The 23,322-nt window shown below is 53.4% G+C and overlaps 1 protein-coding gene across 1 annotated transcript in view; it reads right to left on the bottom strand.

Moving 5' to 3' along the window:
- MUC2 (mucin 2, oligomeric mucus/gel-forming) overlaps positions 1-21,441 on the bottom strand; it is a 48,596-nt gene extending 27,155 nt beyond the window's left edge. Inside the window, exons 1-22 of the mRNA XM_043971448.1 lie at positions 21,366-21,441; positions 19,116-19,380; positions 16,826-16,940; positions 16,367-16,457; positions 16,145-16,254; positions 15,172-15,382; positions 12,001-12,126; positions 11,314-11,431; positions 11,035-11,173; positions 9,185-9,295; positions 8,426-8,495; positions 7,837-7,974; positions 7,566-7,730; positions 6,689-6,783; positions 5,190-5,316; positions 4,263-4,518; positions 3,788-3,840; positions 2,730-2,830; positions 1,783-1,934; positions 1,006-1,144; positions 674-784; positions 262-441 (exon numbers count right to left, since the gene is read on the bottom strand). Coding sequence (XP_043827383.1) covers positions 262-441; positions 674-784; positions 1,006-1,144; positions 1,783-1,934; positions 2,730-2,830; positions 3,788-3,840; positions 4,263-4,518; positions 5,190-5,316; positions 6,689-6,783; positions 7,566-7,730; positions 7,837-7,974; positions 8,426-8,495; positions 9,185-9,295; positions 11,035-11,173; positions 11,314-11,431; positions 12,001-12,126; positions 15,172-15,382; positions 16,145-16,254; positions 16,367-16,457; positions 16,826-16,940; positions 19,116-19,380; positions 21,366-21,441 — 2,949 coding nt within the window. The remainder of the gene's footprint in view (positions 1-261; positions 442-673; positions 785-1,005; positions 1,145-1,782; positions 1,935-2,729; positions 2,831-3,787; positions 3,841-4,262; positions 4,519-5,189; positions 5,317-6,688; positions 6,784-7,565; positions 7,731-7,836; positions 7,975-8,425; positions 8,496-9,184; positions 9,296-11,034; positions 11,174-11,313; positions 11,432-12,000; positions 12,127-15,171; positions 15,383-16,144; positions 16,255-16,366; positions 16,458-16,825; positions 16,941-19,115; positions 19,381-21,365) is intronic.
- Positions 21,442-23,322: the final 1,881 nt, after the last annotated feature.

Raw genomic sequence — 23,322 nt, 5'->3', positions numbered from 1 at the left:
GGGGCAGAGGTCCCTCCAGCTCTAAATCCCGAGGCAAGACCAGAACGAGCAGTGACAGAGGATAAAGTTAAATTCCCAAAGAAGCACCGCGGGATGGACGGGTCACTGAACTTGAAGGCAGAAAGACCTGGGTGCCAATTCTGCCTCTGAACTGGCTCTTGGGACCTATAAGCTGAGGAGGTCGGACTCTGTGGCCGGGCCTGGGGGCCTCTCCCCCTCGGGGAGGCTCAGCCGCAAAGGAGGCTCCGCTGAGACCCTCACCTTGAAGGTCGGGGCGAGCTTGATGAAGATGGTGGTCCTCTTGTCCCAGATGACGATGATGCCATTGCTGGCCTCAATAACCAAGTACTGGCCCACCTCCCGGGTGGTGTAAGACACGTGCTCCCCGACGTCCCGGTGAATCACCCAGCTGTGCTTCTCCTCCAGCTTCAGCTCCGTTCTCTGCAGCGCACAAAAGGGACCGGCTTCATTAGAGGCTCTCAGCAGGCCTGCCCCGCCCCCTTCCCTCGCGCGCCCTCTGGTGGGCGGAGCCGAAAGGAGAACGGCTTCATTAGTGACTCTCAGCAGGCTCCCCCTTCCCTCTCGCGCTCCCTAGTGGACTGAACCCAAAGACCCGTGTCTTCATCCTTTGCTGTGGCCACCCATGTCTGAACCACGGCGCTGCAGTACTCACTCCCAGGAAGATCTTAATGGCTTTGGAGCAGGTCACACCCGTAGTTCCACAGGGTACATTTTCTGTAATGATGCTGAAAGAGCCCTGGGAGTTTTCCTGGCCGCAGTAGTCCTGGAGAGGAAGGAAGTTGGGACGTGCTGGAGGGCAAGGAGGGGGACACAGCTGGACAGAGGGACGTGGGCACTGCCAGGCTCTGTGGCTCTCAGCACGCCTGAAGAAGGCCGTACTCTTTGGGGGCAAGGGACAAGCTCTCGTGTATTTCACCACCACAGAATGGGCCTTAAGAGATACTTGTTGGCCTGGCTTGGACTCGTCCTGCCTGCTGGCCTCACCTGGGCTGCCACATAGGAGCAATGTCCATCGAAGTCATAGTACTTCCCATCGAAGGTGATATAATGACCACTCCCGTAGATAGCACACGTGCCGTGGCACACAGATTTGGTGCACACCCAACTTCCTCCCTGGCACGTGCTGAGAAGGGAGAAGAAGGCTTTAGGGGTCGGCTCGGAGGGAGGCGCCGGCTCTTCCCAGTTGGAGAGAAGTGCAGCCTTTGGCTTCAGCCCCGAGGGCCCCCATTTCAAGGGTGCACCAAGATGGATACAACAGCCCTCTGAGGTCAGGACTGTCTTAGGCAGGGGGAAACTGAGGACTCGTCCAAAGTCACACAGTCGGCAACTGACCGAGCTAGGATTCAAACCCTGTGCTCTGTGGCCTCTGCAGGAAGCCTGTAGGCAGCTCCCGAGACCTTCCCATGGACAGCAAGGCATGGAAGCATCCCTCATCTCACAGGCTGCTTGCCAGGCTCACTCTACCAGAAGCCAGGAGGGCAAAGGCCCTTACACCCTGGCCCAGAAGTGCCTGGCCAGGACAGCCACTTCTGGGACCCTGCCTTGTCCACCAGTCCACTGAGCTCCCTGGAGAAAGGCAGCGGAGATGAGGCTAGATCCTGGCCTGGGAGGAGGGGAGGCAGGAGAGGCCGAAAGAGCAGAAAACAGCAGCCAGGGAGCTGCTCTCTCCTCCCGATGGGAGGGACCTGGCTCAGACGTGCTCCTGCACAGGGACTCACAGTCAGGGCAGGGAGATCTGGGGGCATCACCCAGCTTTCTCACCAAGTATTGCAGTCCACAGTTATCTCCTGTCCTGGTGAATAGAGCTCCTTGTTGTGGACACAAGGGCACTCTTCCTCCACAACACAGCCACCCTGGCCATCGTCGATCAGCCCAGAGGGGCACATGCAGCCACCGACACATTCAGTTTGATACTAGGGGATAAGCAAAGGGGGTCTGAGTTACAGCCCCCTTTGGGGGGCCACCATGTCACCGGGAGAGGGCAACTCCCACAGGGGCACCCCCACAGAACAACCAGCTTCTAGGCAGAGGCTTTGGGCCTAACGAGCATCACCACACATCTGGTCCTTTCCTGGACTAAGCTCCCTCTGCCCTCAGGCCTGCAGGTGGCCTGAGGGGCCTCTCAGGAGGACTAGCCAATCAGAGCTGGCTCTGCAGGAAGCTAAATGGACTAGACTAAGGAGCACTTGACCATGGGGTTAGGAGGCATGTGGGACACCCCGTGTAACCCCCATCAGCCCCACGTTCCAGATGTCAAAACTGAGGCTAGTTCAGGGAGGGGGAGGGGAGGGAGGGAGAAAGGGATAGAATTTGGAGCTCAAAACTTTAAACAAAAATGTGTTTTTTAAAAAACAACAAAGGGGAAGCTGGGGATGCAGTGGATAAAGCACTGGCCCTGGATTCAGGAGGACCTGAGTTCAAATCTGGTCTCAGACACCTGATACTCACTAGCTGTGTAACCCTGGGCAAGTCACTTAACCCTCATTGCCTTGCCCCTCCCAAAACCAACTGAGACTAGTGGGAGTCCAAGACTGACAAAAGTTGCTCCCTCCCTCCACCCTGGTCTGGATCTTGAGCCTCCACCAAGACCAGCAAGAACACACAAGAACTGGGCCCAAGGAGGGCCAAGTAGGAGAAGGCCTGGCTCCCTGAGGAGCCCAGGCCTGGCCTGTTCAGGGGGCCAAGCAGAGGGTTCTCTCCCAACTCACGTAGCCACTCCCCAGGCTCTGGCAACTGATGGGGTGGGGCCTCTGGATGGCCAAGGCTGTGACATTGTCACAATCCACATGGATCTTGGGGGCAACACAACCTGTCATGGGAGAACACTCATCAGATGGAGCCAGGCCTTCAGGTTAGGCCTTGGGAGCCAGAGGACACAGGGAAGTGGGGGATGTACACATGAGAAGGGCCACCTCCCAGGGTCCCAGAGAGGAGCAGAGGGAGAGCCAGAGAAGAGGGAATGTGGGCATGTGGGCATGAGAAGGACCCCCCCCAGGGTCCCAGAGAGGAGCAGAGGGAGAGCCAGAGAAGAGGGGATGTGGGCATGTGGGCATGAGAAGGGCCACCTCCCAGGGTCCCAGAGAGGAGCAGAGGGAGAGCCAGAGAAGAGGGAATGTGGGCATGTGGGCATGTGGGCATGAGAAGGGCCACCTCCCAGGGTCCCAGAGAGGAGCAGAGGGAGAGCCAGAGAAGAGGGGATGTGGGCATGTGGGCATGAGGGCATGAGAAGGACCACCCCCCCAGGGTCCCAGAGAGGAGCAGAGGGAGAGCCAGAGAAGAGGGAATGTGGGCATGTGGGCATGAGGGGCATGAGAAGGGCCACCTCCCAGGGTCCCAGAGAGGAGCAGAGGGAGAGCCAGAGAAGAGGGGATGTGGGCATGTGGGCATGAGGGCATGAGAAGGGCCACCTCCCAGGGTCCCAGAGAGGAGCAGAGGGAGAGCCAGAGAAGAGGGGATGTGGGCATGTGGGCATGAGAAGGGCCACCTCCCAGGGTCCCAGAGAGGAGCAGAGGGAGAGCCAGAGAAGAGGGGATGTGGGCATGTGGGCATGAGAAGGGCCACCTCCCAGGGTCCCAGAGAGGAGCAGAGGGAGAGCCAGAGAAGAGGGGATGTGGGCATGTGGGCATGAGAAGGGCCACCTCCCAGGGTCCCAGAGAGGAGCAGAGGGAGAGCCAGAGAAGAGGGGATGTGGGCATGTGGGCATGAGGGGCATGAGAAGCCAGAGGAAGCCAATCAATCGCTTCCCTAAGTTGAGGGGCCTACATACTCTGACCAATCAGCTTCACTTGGATGCAGTGCAGCCTTCCATTCCGACAGACACTGGGAAGAAAAGGGGGCCATGAGTGGACCAGAGGAGGAGCAGCCTCTCGTTCCGCACTCCCCACCCAGTGGCAGAGAGGAGGAGACAGTGGCTGTTTCAGCCATTCCCCCAGTGGGGCCAGTGTCCCCAGCACGGCCACTCAGGCCCACCCCCGCCCCCAGAGGCAATGGCAGAAAGAAGCCGGCCGGCCCCGCTTGAGTTCCCGTCCTCTGCCTGCTCCCATCACCTCCCAGCTCTGAACCAAGACATGTTAGGGCAAAGATAAGGGGCTCCTCCCTTCCCCCTCCCCCCAAACAGCCAAACCTCTGTCCAAATGGCAGCCAAGAGGGAGCCCTTCTCCCTCCTCCTTTGCCTTCCCTCCACATAGAGCCCCTCCCACCCCGGTGCATGGTGACGGAGCCAAGCCCAGCAGGGCACCCACCAGCGCTCGTCCTGCTTCAGGACCACTTCCCCGGCTTCCAGGTACAAGCCTCGGTGGTAGCAGGAACATTTCGAGAGGGGCACACAGCGCCCTTTCTCATCCATGTAGGTGTGGTCAGGACAGCCGCAGCCATCCACAGGGGCAAAGCCCCGGAGACAATGCTTGTCAGCCTCTGAGAGTGAGCGGCAGGTCTGCTGGCATGTGGTCAGGTTGTACAGGAAAATTTGGGAGTTCGGACAAGATTCAACATCCTTGTCTGGGTGAGGAAATTTGAAAAACAGTGAGGAATCCAGACTGAGCCGAGCCAAGCAGCCAGTAGCCTACATTGCTCTGATCTCTGAATCTGGCAGAGCCACAGGAAGAGGCCTGGTTAGGGGACCTGCAGACTTTTCTGCATCTCGTCCCCACAGGGGGCAAGAATCAGAGAGCAGAGTCTTATCCCTTCCCTGCTTGTTCCGGGGGCCGCCTGCTCTGTCTCCCTTCTCCACAAGCCTCATGGTCAGAGCATCATGCTGGGGGGCCTCGAGCCAACACTCAGGTCCCAGATTGAGGACAGAAGCTTAACCCTCATTGGCATCTTTCTGTCCACACTACAAGTACCTCCGCTTGGCTGCCTCACCGCTTTCCCCAGAGCAGTGCTGAAACAGCCTGTTGGCTGCTACTTTAGACATCATATCTGCAAAGCTGCCTTAACCCCACTTGAGCCCACTGGCATCTTTAGAAATCCCCGAAGGCTCCGTGAAGGTCTGCACATAAGCAAACAGCATTGGGCTTCCTGCGGAGCTTTCCGGTGGATCATTCCCCTCCTCCACCCGGTCCTCAGGGCCTCAGGCTAGTGGCAGTGGCCATGAAGGAGCCTGGATTCCTGAGGAGTCCTCTCCCCTCCCCCAGCAGTCTGGCCAATGGTGGATGGTGCTCAGCACTTACTGCAGACTTGCTCCCGCCAGCCCCACAGCATGACCCCTTTGACAGAGCAGGCTCTGACGTAGGAAGAAAGAGCAGCACACATGCAGTCCTCGTTGTTCTGACAGTTGCAGGTGTCATATTTGCACCTCTAGGATCACAACCCAAGAAAAGCAAGGGTTAAGGACTCCCTGGGAGACGAAGGGTAGAAGAGCCCTGGGCTGGGAAGAATTGTGATGACCCCCAAGAGTCTTTCTCCCCTTTTCCCTCCCTGCTGGGCTCGGTTTTCCTGAGGCTACTGATCCCCCTGGAGAGAATGAGCAGACCAAGACACAAGCAGGTTGTCTTCCCTGCTGGGGGGGGGGGGGGAAAGGGAGGGGGGGAAACAGGCCCGCCTCTCTGAGACTGCCTGCCCCGGCCAGCACCTTGGACAGAGCACGAATGTCAGCTCAAGCATCAGCCTTGGCCTTCCTCCACAGAGAGGCAATCCCCAGGGAGCTCCCAAGAGCAACACTTCTGATCCCCTCCTTGAACAGAGGGTGATGCTGACACCTCGCACGATGCTCGGCTCCTCAGGAGGCTGTAAGTGCCCCTTGTGGGCGGAGCTTTTGTCCATAGTCTTTGCACAGTCTGAAATGTCTCTCCCTCTTCCCTTTGTGCCACGCCCATTTCTCTGCCCCTTCTCTCATGACCCATCTCAAACGCCACTTCTTCCATGAAGCTTCCCAGATTCCATCTTCCGTGATCACTCCTCCGCTGAGCCCCGGAACCATTTAACCCTTCTCAGCCTGTTTCTGCACCTGTGGCTTCTTGGTTTCTTTTTTTTAAATAACATTTTGTTTTTTTCCCCAATTACATGTAAAAACAATTTTTAACATTGATTTTTCCCCTGGGTGATTTAATTGCTATAAATTTATTCTGATAATATGTAAAAAGAAAGAAAAATACTTGGCATCTATATAATAAAATTCAAATTTACTTTGAAAATGACTAACACCTGTGGCTTCTTGAGTGATGTAGTTGATAGAGGACCAGACCTGAAGTCAGGGAGATCTGAGTTCAAATCTGACCTCAGATATTTACTATCTATATGATCCTGGGCAAGTCACTTCACTTCTGTCTACCTCAGTTTCCTCAACTATAAAATGGGGGTTATAATAGCACCTACCTCCCAGGGTAGTGGTAAAAAATCAAACCAGATAACACTTGGTACCACTCAGCACAGAGCCTGCTTAATAAAGGATTGTTCTCTCATCACTTCCAGCTCCTGTAACCTATGATCCCCTTATGCCAGGCACCTTGGACTAGTGAAACTCTGAAGGATGGAGATGTGATGGGGCCCAGGACCACGTTTGTTCCCACTTTTCAGGATGGTCCTTCCCCACTCCTGACTGCAGCCCCACTCTGTGAGGCCTGCCTTCCATATAATAAGTATCAATAAATGTGTTTGGTACTAGATTGGGTCAGACTAGCCTGGCCCAGCCTGAAGTGAAATGACATGAACTGAGTCCCAAATCTCTCACCTTGTAATATTCCACAGGATCCACAACTGAGTGACACTTGGCAAAGGGAGTCTCTGTCTTCTTGAGCAGAGAGCACCAGTGCTCCGCATAATTGGCTGAGGAGAGAGAGGAGTAGAGGGAAAGGGTGGTTCAGTTCCTCAGTACCACAGAGAGACATCTCTCCTTCCCTGACGGCCCAGGAGTACTGTGGCCAGGCCAGCATGGCTGCTCAGACACTGACGCCACAAGGATAGTACAAAAACTAGAACATAGCAAGTGGAGAGACCAACCCACCCTGGATCTCCATTCCCAACTGGCCTCGGAGAGCCCTGACAGCTTAATTCAAGGAATCCCATCCTGCTGTCACTACGCACTCATCTTCCAAGATGGGGGAGGGAGAAAGAGAGAAAGAGGGAGGAAGCGGGGAGAGGGGGAAGAGACAAAGGGAAGGGGGAGGGAGGCAGAAAGCACATGTGAAAGTAAGTATGAAAGCATGTATGAGTGGGTGAGAGTACATGTGTATGGGGGAAGGGCAGAAAGCAGGGGAGAGACTGTTTCAGTCCGCTCTACTGCAAGAGAAGGAGGAGGACCTGGGACCATCCTGCTCTTCTGTTCACACTGTATCTGCAGCCAGGGAGGCATGCTGGGCTGTGATTGGCCTGGGTCCTAGCCACCCAGCTGCTGTCCCTTGGCAGAGCATCCTCTCAGCTTGTGTGCGAAGGAGGCCGTTGGACAGGATGCACATGCAGGCCACCACCCGCCTCTCCTGGATAAAGTCCCCTGGTGTCCATCGCCTGCTGACCCACGTGGGCATCCATGTGCCTGGCAGCTGGCTGGAGAGAAAGGCCCCGGATGTGAAGAGGGGAAGATGGGGCTGAGAAGGTGGAGCCGAACTTACCGTTTTCAATGCTGAGAGAGCAAGGGTCATCCAGCCAGTCCAGTTTGTCATGGCAGCTGGATTGGGCCTTCCACGTGTTAGCAAAGCCTGAGCCAGTGGCCTCTATGAGGCCTCCTGCCGTCTTGAAGTCATCACTTTCCATACCATTGAAATTCCCACAAAGACCTGGAGCAGAAGGGAAAGGAAGCCAATGGGAAGCAGGCAATCCTGGAGGGAAGACCCCAGGCCCAGGTCTGGGGCAGACTACAGAGAGTGCACTGTGAGCCCCCACCTTGAACTTTGCCCTGGACAGTCTGGTCCATGGTCATAAACAGCTGCATGACTGGAACCAGCTGGATCTGCAGCTTGAGGCCATAGGCTGTGTGCACGATCAGGTGGTAGGAGGAAGGTTGGAAGATGGAGAAGCTCGCTGCAAGTCAAAGCAACAGAGGGAGAGAGGAGTCACTCTCTGAGAGGCCATGAACCAGGGGAGAGAAGAAGGCAGCGACCTCGGAGTGGGAGCTCGAACCGAGTCCTGACTCTGGGACCTTGGGCAAGCTGCGCCCTCTCCCCTGGCCTCAGCTTCTCCGCCTGCAAAGTGGGGCTAATTCACCCTCCCTCACCCAGCCCAACAATTGCTGTTGCTCCTCCCTCCCCCAAGCAGCAGCTGGGAACACCTGCTTCAGGAGCAGCCTGGTGGACAGCTCCAGACTAAAGCTGGGATGTCAGAGACGTGTCCTCAGGGAGTCCCACAAGTCCTTCCCTCCCTCCCCGATGTGGGGCTCCCCTGCCCTGCCCTGCCTGCCTGCCTGCCCTGCTGCTGGGCTCTGCTTGGCAGGGGGAACATAGACTCTCCCCCTGCCTTCAGTAGCCAAGCTCACCAGTGACGTGGGGTAGGTGGACTTCCAACTCGTTCAAGAGCACACTGCCGTCAGACTTGAATGCCACAATCTGCAGGAAGAACAGAGAAGGCAAGAAAGTCCTAAGGTTCCTGGGACCCTGCCCCCTGTGCCATTGTCATAGGCAGCCCCAGGGAAATGTGGGAGAGGTAGCCAGTCTCAGGCCTGCTTCAGGTCCATCTGCTTTGGAGGAGGAAAGGGATATGAGGAGGTGATTGGTGGAAAGAGGACAGCCTTGCATTGGGGAAACTCCACTGAGTTGAGTCCTCTGGTTCTAAGGCATTCAGAGCGCCGAGTAGACATAGTTCACCACCAGGCAGTGCCCCGGGCAGTCTGGCACATGGGGATCCTAGATACTGAGTTCAGGCAAGATCCTGGCCATGTGAAAGCCTGCCACATCAGCCCAGCAGAGCCCCTTGGGATGGAGGGATGGAAGGATGGAGGGATGGAGGGATGGAGGAATATATGTTAGATTAGACAGCCACCTGGATGGTCCTATCTCCTCCAGGGTGAGTGTCACCCTAATTAAACACCTCCAGAGGTTTTTTAGGCCACACAGCCTCTGATAAGAGAAGTCTGAGGAGGTACCTGCCCTCTATATCCTGTGGCCCCACAAAGCTCCTGTACTCATCACTGAATGGCTGGGCAAGGTTTGGGAACCTCAGCCCCGGGGAGCTAACTGTGGAGAAGCCATGAAGGTGGGCAGGATGGAGCCACCTGCAGGCACAGAGGGATACTCACATCCTTCTTCTTGTCAGTAAACAACACAACCGTCTTCAAACAGGTCTGCTTCTCTGTGGAACCACAAGGCGCTAGCTCTCCCAGGAGGGCATAGGAGTTGTTGTTCTCACTCTGCAGTGGAGGTGAGTAGAGGTGAGTCTAAAGCTGGGCCCACAAGAATCCCTGCATGGGCCCAAATGCACCCCCATGGCTGCCCCAAGAAGTCCTTCAGGCCCACCTAGAGATCCAAAGGTTGGCTAAGGCTCGGTCCTTGCCCTAATGGAGCTCTTGGTCATGTAGGGAGAAGACACAAACACACTGACCCATGATCAGAGCCTCCAAGAGGAGTGATCACAATCCTCTGTGCAGGGCCAAGGATAAAATCCTTAAAGGGTGGGGAAGAATTCACCAGGCAAAGAAGGGAGAAGGAGCACATCACAGGGAGGGGGAGTGGTTTGAGCAAAGGTATAGAGGAGGGGCAAATCAAGGCATATTTGGGAGGCAAATTATCCTCCTGCTCAGCTGGAATCTAGTGTATGTGGAAGGGAGTGTTGTAAAGAAGTCTGGGGCCAGGCATGGTGGGCAGGAGATGCACAAATCTCAGAAAGTAACGAGAATAATTGGGAGCCAGTGAAGGCATCTGGCCTCTAAAAAGCCCTTCCAGTCAAAGGGGCATCTGACTCAAAAGGGAAAATGTCATAGTTCTGTCAATGAAGTGCTGTTCTCTCTGAGACTTTTGGTCACCAGAACTTTCTGGGTCAGTCAAAGCCACCTTGACCCTCAACACAGGAGTTGCCAGAGGGTATTGAAATGGGCCATGTGTCCATGGTATGTGAGATGAGGGGTGATGGGAAGGGAAACCCTATGCCCAAGACACACTTGCTTCCCAACAGCTCTCTTGTAGGCAACAGAAGGGGAGAAGTAACAAGCATGTAAACCACACCTGCGATGTAGCAAGCACTGTGTAAGGACTTGGTACAAATAGGATCTCATTGGATCCTTGCAACAACCCTGGGAGGTTGATGCTATTATTATCCTCATTTTGCAGTTGAAGAAGCTGAGGCAGACAGAAGCTAAGTGACTTGCCCAAGGTCATAAAACTAGTAAGTGTCTGAGACTGGATTTGAACTCAGATCTTCCTGACTCCAGCACTCTGTGCACTGTGGCACCCTCTAACTGTCTCCTGTTGTGTTTAAGCAGAAGAGCCTACAAGGTGAGCACAGCAGGCTTCTCTAAATTCTGCAATGCTTCCATGCCCGATAGGGCTTTGGACTCAGTGGGTCCTTCATCAACATTTCACTGGATGCATGCATGGACAGATGGATCAAAAGACAGGTGGAAGGATGGAGGGGTAAAGGGATGGAGGGATTGAAGGATGGAAGGATGGAGGGATGGAGGGATGGAAGGATGGAGGGATGAAGGGATGGAAGGATGGAGGGATGGGGGGATGGACAAATGGAGGGATGGAGGGAGGGATGAAAGGATAAAAATGAGAGTGGCAGGTAGCCCTTATAGAGCACTGTATGGTTTGCAAAGTGCTTGCATGGACCCAGGTCACATTGTTAGACTGCATGAATGTGGCCCAAACTCCTACCCATAGGAGTTGAAGAAGTAAGCCAGTGGCTATGCCCCCAGAGCCCCAAGTCTCAGGACCCCTCCCTGGACCCTCCCGTGGCTCCAGGAGGTGGCCTGGAGCTGTGAGTTTGCAGTATTCCCAGAGTGGGCACCCAAGGGTCTGTTCGACTGGGAAGTGGGCAGCCATATGCTAAAGGACTTCTAAAGCCCCCAAGCAAGAACACAGTGCTGAGGGTACTCCTTTAAGCCACCACTTGTCACAAGACCATCCCAAGCCCATAAGGCTCCCTCAGTACCTTGGCCAGAACATAGTAGCAGTCTCCATGAAAGGTGTATTTCTTCCCATCAAAAGTGGTTATGTGGGATCCACCTTCCAAGGCACATGTGCCAGGACAGGGCAGGTCTTTGCACACCCACCGGCCAGCATTGCAGACACTGTGGAGACAGACAGCATAAGGGAGAGTCAGCTGCCCATGGGTCCTGTCCCTTTGGGCCTCCTCTGTCTCTGCTCCCCTACCTTCCCCTTGGAGGCCAGTGAGCAAGCCCTCAGAAGAGCAGCCCCACATTGTACTCACCACTCCTCACAGTCACCGGTGATCTGCTTCCCAGGGGCATAGAGGTGTCCATGCAGTTTACAGCTGCACTGGCTCACCTGAATACAGCCTTTGCTGGTGATGTCATCATACACGGTGCCTGGGCAGGAGAGAAGAAGACTGAGCTGAGCCTGAGGCCTCCAGCAGGCATGAAGCAGCTGAGGTCCCTCTGCTGGGGGCCCTGGCCCTGGGGGGCTCAGGGGAGCCTCAGGGGGCTGCTGAGAGAGGGCCAAGTATCACAGAGCTTTGTCCCACACTGTTCCACCATCATCCCTAGTGCCCAGGCTAGGGCTTTATGCACACCAACCACTCAGGGAATGGTGCTGATGCTTCCTGGCTGGAAGGCCAAAGGAACCTCTCTCCTTTATCTGATTGTCCATGATGGGGAAAGTCAGGTGCCAAGATGGAAGGGGCTAAGTACTTGCTGTTTGCAGGTTGGGCAGTTTTCTCTCTTTATAGGAAGTGGGCACACAAGGATAGAGGAAGGAGATGTTTAGTGTCCCTCCCACCAGTTCTCTGGATTTGGGCTCTGCCTCTCTGGAGCTGTATGGATGGTCCTGGAAGGGACACTCCTAGCAAACAGCTCTTCCGGTGGCAGCCTCCTCCAGGCAGGAACAGCCAGGAGTTGAGGCTGGGTACCAGGAGCCACACCCCCTTGGGGCTGCTTACCTTCAGGGCAGAAGCAGCCATCCATGTAGTGTTCCTCGCAGAGGTTGCTGACCTCCAAGTGGGAGCAGGTGTCCATGCAGGGTGAGCCACTTTCCAGGTAGACCATGTTACCAGGGCAGGTCTTGGCTGGAATGCACAGAGACAAGCACTAATGATTTTGGGAAACTCAGTGGACACATTTTGGGGCCTGTGCCTATATGACAGGCTCCCTAGGCTGACCATGGAAGCACAAGAGCCAGGAATGAACTGTCAAAAGAAGAAGCTGCCGTGGTGCATAGGTTCCCACAACTGGGGCACAAGCTTCAGGCAGAAGTTGGGGCCTGTGAATTCAATGTCTCTTCTGAGACTCCAGGCTGGCCCAAGATGGCCAGCTCAGCCAGGTGGGGTGTTGCTGATGAGGCCAAAGTAAGGGGCATAAGACAAACCCAGGAACTATATGACCAGAACTACAAAACACTTTTCACACAAAGTCATATCTAAACAATTGAAAAATATGAATTGCTCATGAGTAGGCTGAACCAATATAATAAAAATTACAACCCTACCTAAGTTAATTTATTTACTTAGTACTATACCAAACTATCAAAAATATTTTATAGATCTAGAAAAAAGTAATAGCAAAATTCATCTAGAAAAAAAAAACTCAAGGATATCATGGAAATAAATGAAAAAAAAATACAAAAGAAGGTGGCCTAGCAGTATCAGATCTCAAACTGTATTATAAAGCAGTAATGATCAAAACAATCTGGTACTGGCCAAGAAATAGAAAAGTGGATCAGTGGAATAGGATAGGCACAAATCACACTATAGTAAGTGACTATAGTAATATAGTAGTATACTAGTATATGATAAACCCAAAGACCCAAGCTTTTGGAACAAAAACTCATTATTTGACAAATACTTCTGGAAAAACTGGAAAACAGTATGGCAGAAACTGGGTATAGATCAACATCTCATACTGTATACTAAAATAAGGTCATAATGGGTACATGATTTACATACAAAGGATGATACCATAAGCAAATTAAGAGAGCATGGAATCGGTTATGTCACATTTATGCGAAGAGGAAAGATTTAGGAAGGACCAAAGGAAATATAGAGAGCAAAACAAAATATAAAATAGATAATTTTGATTATATAAAATTAAAGAGTTTTGCACAAACAAAACTAATGTAACCAAGATCACAAGGGAAACAAAAAAGTGGTAAAGAATTTTTGACAAAAAAACTCTGAGAAAGGCCTCATTTCTCAATTATATAGAAAACGGAGTCAAATGTATCAAAATACAAGTCATTCCCCAACAGATAAATGGTCAAAGGATATGAACAGGCAGTTTTCAGACAAATAAATCAAAGCTATTTGTAGTCATATGAAAAATGCTCTAGATCACTACTGACCAGAGAAACGCAAATTAAAACAACCCTGAGGTATCACCTCACACCAACAGAGTGGCAAACATAACAAAAACAGAAAATATTGGATTTTGGAGGGGATTTGGGAAATCTGGGATGCTAATCCACTATGGGTGGAATTGTAAAAAGATCCAACGATTCTGGAAAGCAATTTGGAACTATGCCCAAAGGGCTATAAAACTATTCATGCCCTTTGATCCAGCAATACCACTGCTAGGTTTATATCCCAAAGACATCCCCAAAAAAGAGAAAAATATCTACTTGTACAAAATATTTATAGCAGCTCTTTTTGTGGTAGCTAAGAATTGGAAATCAAAGGAACATCCATCAGTTGGGGAATGGCTAAACAAGTTATGGTATAGGATGGTGATGGAATATCATTGTGCTATCAGAAATGACAAATAGGATGATTTCAGAAAGTCCTGCAAAGACTTGTCTGAACTGATGTATAATAAATTGAGCAGAACCAAGAGAACATTATGCACAAAGACAACATATTGTTTGATGAAGAACTGTGAAAGACTTAACTATTCTCAAAAATACAATGATCAAGAAAATCCCAAAGAACTATTGATGAAAGATGCTATCCACCTCCAAAGAAAGAACTGGTATTGATGGAACAGACTGAAGCATGCTATTTTTTGCTTTCATTTTTTCACTTATCCAAGTTTTCTTATACAAAATGGTTAATAGGGTCATGTTTGACATAATCATACATGTATAATCCATATCTCATTGCTTACCACACAGGGAGGGGGGAAAGGAGGGTGGGAAGGAGGGATAAAAATTAGAACTCAAAACTATAATTAGAAATGTTTATTACAAGAAAAAAAACAAAAATCCTTACAAAAAAAAGTTCGGGGGATCATCTCCATACAAGGCTGTTAACTCCCAGACTTGGAAAGATGCTCTCAGGTCACAGGTCACACCTCTTCCCCAGAAACCTTCCCTGCTGGTCCTCTAAGGCTTTTGTCAAACCCTCCTGCAGTCCTGGAAACTCACCCCCAAGGCTGGCCCATTGAAAGCCCACCCTCAAGGGTCTTGGAGGAAGGACCATGGACAGCACTAAGCCTCTGCCCCAGCCCTCCCTACCACACTGGGAATTCCCTCCAAATGCCCCACAGTTTACTCATTCAAAGCCCACTCCAGGAAAACCTGAGTGCTTAAGGAAATGATCCTGCAGATTTACTCAGCCCCAAACAAAGGAAAACCAAGGAATGTTCCCTCCAAAGAGACCAAAGTCAGGGCTACAATTCCCATCGAATGAGTCCCTCTCTTCTCCCTCCACCAAAGATATCAGCTTCTCTCTAGCGCAGCTTCAGGTCCCTCCCACTGCAGACCCAGCTCATCACTGTAAGCTGCCCTCCAGAGACAAAGGAGAGGGAGGCCACTAGTGTGGTTCTCGTTATTCCACTGGGAAGGAAGAAAATTGCTATTTAGGGAGAGGCAGCAGTACCAGGAGCAAGGAAGGATCCGGGAGAGCAAGGGGAGACCTCCGGGGGCCCTGGGTGCCTGAACCAGACCCGGGATAACTGGGATATCATACAGTGGTCTTTCATCCCCAGAGATCCCCTTTACTACCCCATATTTCCATCATCTTGGTGTGGGCCCTTCAGGACCCAAAGAGGAATTATGGGCCAGGAAGAGTGAGTTCCAAGACCTGGAGACACTGGCCAGAGAAAGGATAGCTGTCCCACCTCTTCCACCCTAGCCACACATTCTCTCTCCTCCCCAGCCCTGGCCCTCCATGGACACTTACGGCAGAATGAATCAGTCCTCCAAGTGTGGGGCCGGCCTCCAGCATGTGAGCACTGGCGGGAAAACTCTGAGACTGTACTGCACAGACAGAAGGAGGAGTCTTCACACTGACACAGATCCTGCATGCAGGCCTGGATATACAGTTCCACTGGCACGATGGCCTGGCAGTCCTCAAAGGCCGATGACATCAGGAGATCCTCACACTGGGCTCGCTGGTGAGAAAGGGGTGAAGACCACGCCCATGAGTCTACACTGGCCCCCAGCTACCCCAGGCTTCTCTCTGGCTCCTACCTTAGCAGAGCCATCAGCAGACCTGTACCACGTCAGGGTGTAAGCTCTCAGCTGTTCCTCCTTGGGAATTTTGGAGAGGATGAGGAAGGAAGGAAGGAAGGAAGGAAGGAAGGAAGGAAGGAAGGAAGGAAGGAAGGAAGGAAGGAAGGAAGGAAGGAAGGAAGGAAGGAAGGAAGGAAGGAAGGAAGGAAGGAAGGATGGGAAGGTGGGAGAGAGGGAGGAAGGAAGAAAGGTAGGGAAGGTGGGAGGGAGGGAGGAAGGAAGGAAGGAAGGAAGGAAGGGAGGGAGGGAGGGAGGGAGAGAGGGAGGAAGGGAGGTTGAGGGAAAGATGGAAGGGAACATGCAGAGGTGTGCTGGAGCCATAGCCAATGAGCTCACAAGAGCCAATTGTTAAATTTTCAATGTGAGTATTTACAGATCAGAAATTAACAAAGGTTCTAAATAGGACTCAATTTGGTGTTCTGTTAATCATCTAGATTTCAGGAAGTGATGGAAAGAATGTTAATGATGGACTAAAATTAAAAGTGTTTCATCCATAGTTTGTTTTTGGAGAGCCCATTGTTAAATGTTCACAAGTACACTTCTGTATGTCCCTTCAATAGCTTTCCCTTATCATCCTTCTGGGAGTCACAACCACCCACACCCAGGCCAGCCCTCATGCTCTTCTGTCAGGAATCACTTACATGTTCAGAGCAGGATTGGGGGTATTCCTTCTCTTCTGGGTCCTCACACACAGCATTGGGCTGGTTAATCTTCTGCATGTTCCCAAATTCAATGGGGCTGAAGGTAATTCCTGGAAGGAGAGCACAGAGCTGCATGTATCTGGGTCCATAGCTCCAGAACAGACCCTTCCTCCCTCTCCTGCCCCTGCCAAGCCCCCCGGGTGGGGGAGGGGAGCTGCCTACCCTCATCACTGAACTCAGAGTACGTCTGCCTGCCATTGTAGTCCCCACACAGGCCACAGGTGTGGTTGCGGAACTTGCCATCCAGCTCCAACTGAGAAGAGGAAAAAGAAGGGAGAGGCATTGAGCCTGGCAGCCGACGAAGTAGGGACAGCCAGCTCCCCACAGGCACATCTGACTGCAACAGGGCTGGGGCACAAGGGGCTCCCAGGGGCCCCCCACATACTCCTACGTGTTGCCCCATCCCCAAGCCCAAGGGGACCTTCCCCTCTCCGGGCCTCAGCTTCAGTCTTTCAGGCCCCCTCCTGCTCTCCTGTAGTGTACTTAGGCACTAGCCTGGAGCAGGCTTCCCCTTTCCCTCTTCTTGCCCATGGCACTCTGGAGACGGGGGCCGGAGGGGGGGAGGGTGGAAGAGACCAGAGGCCATTGGACCCTCTGCACACTCAGAGGGAGTGAATTTACCATGAGGGAGTCCTGGAGGTTCCACATGAGAGCCAAGCCCCCTCGGGCATAAATCTTGGTGTAGACATCATTCTTCTCAATGAGGAGCCCAGAGTTGTAGTAAGGGACACGGACTCTACAAGAAAGTAGACAAGAAGGCACCACATTGCATCTGGGCTGAGCCTCACCAAGGAACTCCCAGAGACTCCTGGAGCCCAGCAATTGGCCAAGGCCCCTGGTGCCTGCAAGGAGATGTGGAGAGGTGGGGCAGAGAGGATAAGGGGTTGGGGCACCTGGAGGCAGCCTAGGGCCCTAAAGCCAGGGGCCTGTGCTCTCTGCCACCAAAGCTTCAGTTTGGAGACTCATCAGCATGAAAGCAGCAGGGGGGGGGGCAGTCATGTAGTTTGGGTGATCAGTTACCACCGTGGGCAAGATGCTGCTCTCCGATCGCCCTGCCAGGAGGGCTTCTCTGTCCTCCCCAGCGGGTCTCTACTGATCTCACACATCTGGGCCACAAGAACACCACAGCCTCCTCCCCACTCCCTTGGAAAGCATCAGTCTGCTCCCAGCCTTCTGCCTGTTGTTCCCTGCTCCCCAACCATCTCGGGCTCTCTCTGTTTCTCTGTCTGTCTCTTGTTTTCTCTTCTCCCCACTCCAGCACCAAGCCCAGGACTTGGGGAAACTCAGCCAGGATACCCCAAGGTCTTTGGAGAACAAAGGTCTGTGACAGGGCTGCTTAAACTTTTTCTATTCATGACCCCTTTTCACCCTAGAAAATGGCATGCTACCCCAGGTATATATGTACAAAAGGAGGTGTACAGAACCTTTTGCTGTTGTGATGTGACCCCACATTCAGTTACATGACCCCATACGGGGTCTCCATCCACAGTTTAAGAAGCTGGGATCTATGACACTGCAGCCAGACTCGCCCTGCCCAGTGGCAGTTGCCTGAGCTGCAGGCCTTGTGCTGGTGGGGCAGAGATGACCTCCTAAGTCTCGCTGGCTTTCCATAAGCCACATGTCAATCATCAGACCAGAAGTTGCTGGTGTTGCTAGAGCATTTTAAGGCTGACAACACATTTTCTTCACCACAGTCCTGGAGACAGATGGTGCATGTGTGATTATCTCTATTTCACAGATGAGGAAGAAGACGCTGACACAAGGGAAGTGACTTGCCCAAGGCTACACAGCTGAATCTTTCCAACACAGACCTTATAGATTCATCTAGTCCCCACTCTGCTCCCCAACTCAGGAGCAATGCCCCTTGGCTGGAGATTTAAAGGGGGCATGGCGAGCTGGGGTTGACAGCTTTCAGGGCATGACAATGGGTGCCCATGACCCCACCAGGGGCCAGGCGCCCTCGATGGGATGCAAGGAAAGGCAAGCAATGAAATCTGAGACACTCCTCCTACTCCAGCCAACCAGCCCAACGGGTCCACATTCAAGTCTTTGTTTTAGGAACAATGGAATAGGAACAATCCCTAGCCCAGGAGAAGGCGGGGAGCTGTCCTTGGTTCCTTTGTCCCTTTAAACAAGACACTTCCTCAGTAACTTTAACCTCTGGGTGGGAATTACACACAGAACTTTGTCCTTTGAAAATAGCCTTGTCTGTAAGCAGTACAGGCCACAGAGCAAAAATGGAGTGGCAAGACTCAGCTTAACCCCTGTCCCTCTTCCTCATCACTCGGGCACCCCCCAACCCTGCCCCACGCTGTGGAACAGCAGTAATTTCCAGCAACATTGATTGGATTCAGCTTTGTGTTTGAGCTGATACCCTTACCCTAGACTTGGAGAAGGGAATTGATGAGAACAGTCTCTCTCTCTCTCTCTCTCTCTCTCTCTCTCTCTCTCTCTCTCTCTCTCTCTCTCTCACACACACACACACACACACACACACAGATCAGCTACCCACTGGTGCTGTGTGACCTTGGTCAAGTCTCCTCCCCATTCTTTCTAGAGATTCTGTTTTAATGGCCCTGATTTGGGAGTTGGAGATGCTGCCATGGATTAGCTGGGAGACCTTGGACAAGTCCCTCCCTTCTCTGGGCCTCAGATTCCTCCTCTGTAAAGGGAGAGGCTTGGATGAGATGCCCTCCAGTATCTCCTAACCAGGAACTCAAGCCTATGTCCATGAGCCCCAGGGCTAGGCACAGGTCTTCCTGCTCATGGGCACCAGCTGTTGGTGCTATTTCTGTGATGCATGTGGCTGGTGGAGACCTCTTTGCTAGGATATTGGGTGGGGCAACAGGAAGTGGGCATGCCAAGAGGGCAGCCGCACTCGCTTTTCCACCCTCTCCCTCCCATGACTCACATGGCCCCATTCACCACCACAAGCTGGTGGGTGAGGTAGACAGTGACATCCTTGATTGCGACCAGGATGTAGGTGATCTGGGGATGGCCAGCCTGGCTCAGGCCACGCTGGATGTGGACAGCAAACTCCTTGTACATGTCCCGGCAGTCCGAAGCAAAGTTATAGTCGCAGAGGCCAGGGAACTGGTAGACATCCCCATCAAACGTCTTGTAATGATTGTTGCCCCAGGTGCTGCAGACATCATGGCCATGGTTGAGACTCCTGCCTGTGGCAGGAACACAGAGAGAAGCTTGAAATCACAGTTTGCGGGGCTGGTGTGTCCCTCAGATGGCCTGGGGTTTGGGGCAGTCTCTGGCCTCCCGCAGGTGCATCCATAGGAACCCTGAAGGCCAAAGCCTGATGAACCCACCAAGGGGCCTATGATGAATACAGGGGCTCCTCAAAGTCAAGAGGGGGATTCCAAGAAATAGTCTGAGGTCCCTCCTTTGCTCCTGAACCTGGCAGCCAGGATTCCCCTCCATCTGTCAGGCTGCAGCATCGGCAGGCACAGGGCATCTTTCATGGCTTCCCAGAGTACCAGGAAGGGAGCATTCCAATTAGGGACCTAAGGTCCCTCCAGTTCCTGCTCCCTCCCTTCCCCAGCCAGTGGGGAGGATCCCCTTCTATCAGGCTGCAAAGCCAATAGCGATTTGAGGCCCTCAGAACTGCCTTGCATTGGGGTCTTTGCTGGGGGCCCCTGTTCTGGCAAATGCCTTCTAAATGAGGATGAAAATGCATCCACCACCCAGCCTGGCTCCAGATACAAGAGACTTCTGCTGGGCTTCCAGCATCTGTCAGCCCCCCCCCCCTCAACCACCCCAGTGTCACACTTCCTTGGAAAGAAGCAAGAGTCCATGGACTGGTGCTGCCCCCAGCCAGTTGGGTGAAGCCTTGAACAGCCCTCCTGCCAGATTCACTGCCTTGCTAACTGCCAGCCACCCAGCCCACTCCTGCAGGGTCCCCACCACTCCTGTCGTTAGTGGTCTCTCCTCTCCCCTCAGGCTGCCCCCACTCCATTCCACTTCCTTTCTCACTGGACTGGAAAAGGCCATGAGGGGCCTGAGTCAGCAGTTAGAGCTCTAAGAGAATTTCAAGATTGTCTGGTCTGGCCCACCAAATTCCTTCATTTTACAGTGAAGATGGGAGCTCACAGAAAAGGGATTTTCCTGAGGTCAGTGAAGGACCAGGACTTAGAGGCAGGTTCACCAGGAGCCAGGCCCCAGTCACGTTTGTGGGGTCCTCAACCCAGCCCAGAGCCACATATGGGTCTTGATTCTTGGTCAGGCATGCCAGGGCCAGGGGAGAGACAACAGTGCCTCAGATCGGGCAGGACAAGGCAAGAATGGCACCAGGGCACCTTCACCACCTCAGAAGAGGCTACTTTCTCTTCTTGATGGGCACTGCATCTTATTCCCAAAGTCCCAGGAAGGGAATGTCTCTCAGCCTCTCCAGGGTCCAGGCCAGGACTCTGCACTAGCCGCTGTCAGTCACTGGGTGCTGGGCACAAGTACACCACCATGGGTTGAACTCTGGGAGGTTTGGACAACCCCATCCCATCCCCATACTGACTGGGGTCTTGGGACGCTAGGATTTACAGTCAAGGAGTGCCTTAATGGAGACCTGGTCCAACCCCCTCCTTCAACAGGTGGGACAACTGAAAAAGAGGGAAAGGATAAGTCTGCTCACCTCCGGAGGAGCTCCCCATGGTCCTGTCATTTGGAGTTTTCTCAGAGCTTTTACTGAACCTGTGGCTTCCCCCTCGTGGTGGAGGGGAAACCTCCTGTCTGCTCTCTCCCCACCACATAAGCAGTACTTTCTTTTGTCAGTCCTGTGGTTCTGGGGTGCCTCTTTGGAGCCTCAGATGGGGATCCCCTGAGGTCTACTCAACAAGCCCAGAAAGGAAGCCACACACACACTTGGTCTCCACATGATTTTAATGTCTCTGCTGTTCTTGCCCTAGCCTTCATCTTCCCAGGCTGAGGAACCCTCATGACTTGGCTGCCAAGAGGACCAGTTGCCCAGGACTCCAAGAGTCCCAGAGCCAGGGACTGTTGGTCAGCCCAAGCAGAGCTGCTGCCCATGTCCAGCTGCCCATTTCTAATGAAGAAGCTGACAGGTCACAAGAAGGTGAGTAATGGGCCTGAGACCCTTGAGGGAAGGGGGCTATCCACTTAGAGCCACGGGACCATCCAGTAGCTCTGCATGTCTTACCTTTCTGAAGGTCCGCCGTCCCTACCGAGGTGAGAGCCAGCCAGACCACCAGGAGGCTGGCTGGGCTCAACCCCATGTTGGCTCAGCTGGATGGGCTGGCTGGAGAATGACTGTGATGGGGCCGTGGCTTTATATGCAGGCTGCTGGGCGGCCAGGTGTTGCCCTCAGAGGGAGGGGAAGGGGAAGAGGAGGGGTCAGGAATGGGTGTAACATTTGCCAGATTAATGAGCAAACATCGGTGGGGGCTCCCAGGCTCAGGTGCCCAGCTTGGCTGCCTTGGGCAGTGGTGGGGAAATATTGATTCAGTTATCAGGCAATCATCTTTTATAGCTCTCTGGGTAAACCAAGTAATTCTGCAGGGTGCCCCGGGCCCAATTGCTCCAATTCCAGCACACACCCAAGGAGAAGCTGCCCCTTTCCTCCCAGCAACTAGCGGGCACACAGCTGGTGCCACAATGACATTGGCAGGGCCCCTGGAGTTCAGGAACCTTGGCCCTGCCTGGACCACAGTGGGCTAAGCAGAAGCATCTCCCTTTGACCCCCCTCAAATGTTCCTCTAACTGCAAGCCTGAGGAACCTTTTCCACACGCCATCCCTCGTCAGTTCCTAGGTCAGTTCTGCTGCTTGAGACCCCAAAGGGGCAGACTCTGGCCTAGGCTTCCCCTAATCAATGGTCCAAACTGTGATATGCCCAGGACCCTCCTGGCCCCAGACTCTGGGGGCCTTTTGAACCCTCTGCTGCCTCCTTTTCTCCCTGGGGAGGACCCTGGTGTTTGCCCACCCCTCTCATCAGTCTGACTGACAATCCTCTCGGACCTTCTCTGGGCCACCAGCTCTGGGTGTGCCCGGGCGATGTGGGTGAAGAGGAAGCGGGCAGGGCCCTCCTGCAGACCCACAGGTTTCTGTGTTGGCATGCAGAGGGCCTTCAATCCTCTCTGGCTGCCCTAATCCCCTCCAGAATTACATGTAATCAAAACTTGTCTGAAATGGGCAGGGAACCCAGCTTAGGGCTGCAGCCGCCCACTGGGCCACAGAATTCCCATGCACCTCAAGGACTTTCCTTCCAGGGGCCTGTAATCCTGGCTCTCCTTTAGAAAGCAGTGCATCCGGATCTGGTCCGGGTGCCCCCCAACAATGTGAGCCCCTGGCCAGGCTTCCCCCAGACTGCCCCTCAGCCCTGCAGACAAGGAGCTTCTTGGAGTGAGCTTGCAAAGAGCTGGATGTCCCCCAACCAGGACCTGTCCCCAGCTGTCCACAGGGAGCCAGGCTGTGGCCCCCTATCCTGGGGTCTGAGCCTTGCTGGCCCCACCCTGTGTTCAGCTCCTCCAGCAGCTCTTTCCCTGGGCTGTGCCCCTTTGCCTTTGGGGGCAAGTTCAAAGACTGATCCTGTGAGTTCTTCAGCATTCCCAGGGAATTCAAGCAGCCTGGTGCCTTCCCTCAGGTCCGTCATCTCAGAGAACTGCCCGGAGCCCTGAGGAGTCACGTGACTTTGGCCCGGGTCACACAGATGATCAACATCAAGGAGAGCCTTCAACCCCAGTCTCCTTCCACTGGGCTGCACTGCCCCTCTAACTCACAGATTATAGAACTGGAAAGCCCATAGAGAGACCTAGTCTGCCACTGGCTTCACCCCATTTTACAGTGAAGGAAACTGAGGCCACAGAAGCCAAGTGACTTGCTCAGGATCCTCAGAACAGTGGAGGCTTGAACAGTCCTAGACTGACTAGGGAACCAAAAGCACTAGATCTCCTGCTGACCAGCCACAAGGCTTTGGACAAGCAAGCTCCCCTTTCTGGGCCTCAGTTTCCTTCCCTGTCCCCCCCCCCCAGTCTTCTTCCCAGGGATGTTGGGAGGATGAAATAACAGAGAACAGTGATGACTATAGAAATGGTTCCATTGAAGTTGCTGATGCCTCAGCCGAGAAGTGTTCTCTGCTGGGTCTTCTGGGGCCCCTCAT

The sequence above is a fragment of the Dromiciops gliroides genome, chromosome 6 (assembly GCF_019393635.1).
Source record: "Dromiciops gliroides isolate mDroGli1 chromosome 6, mDroGli1.pri, whole genome shotgun sequence".
Lineage (NCBI taxonomy): Eukaryota > Metazoa > Chordata > Mammalia > Microbiotheria > Microbiotheriidae > Dromiciops > Dromiciops gliroides.
The sequence above is the reverse complement of the archived record's forward strand: the minus strand, read 5'-3'. Positions and strand labels throughout refer to the sequence as shown.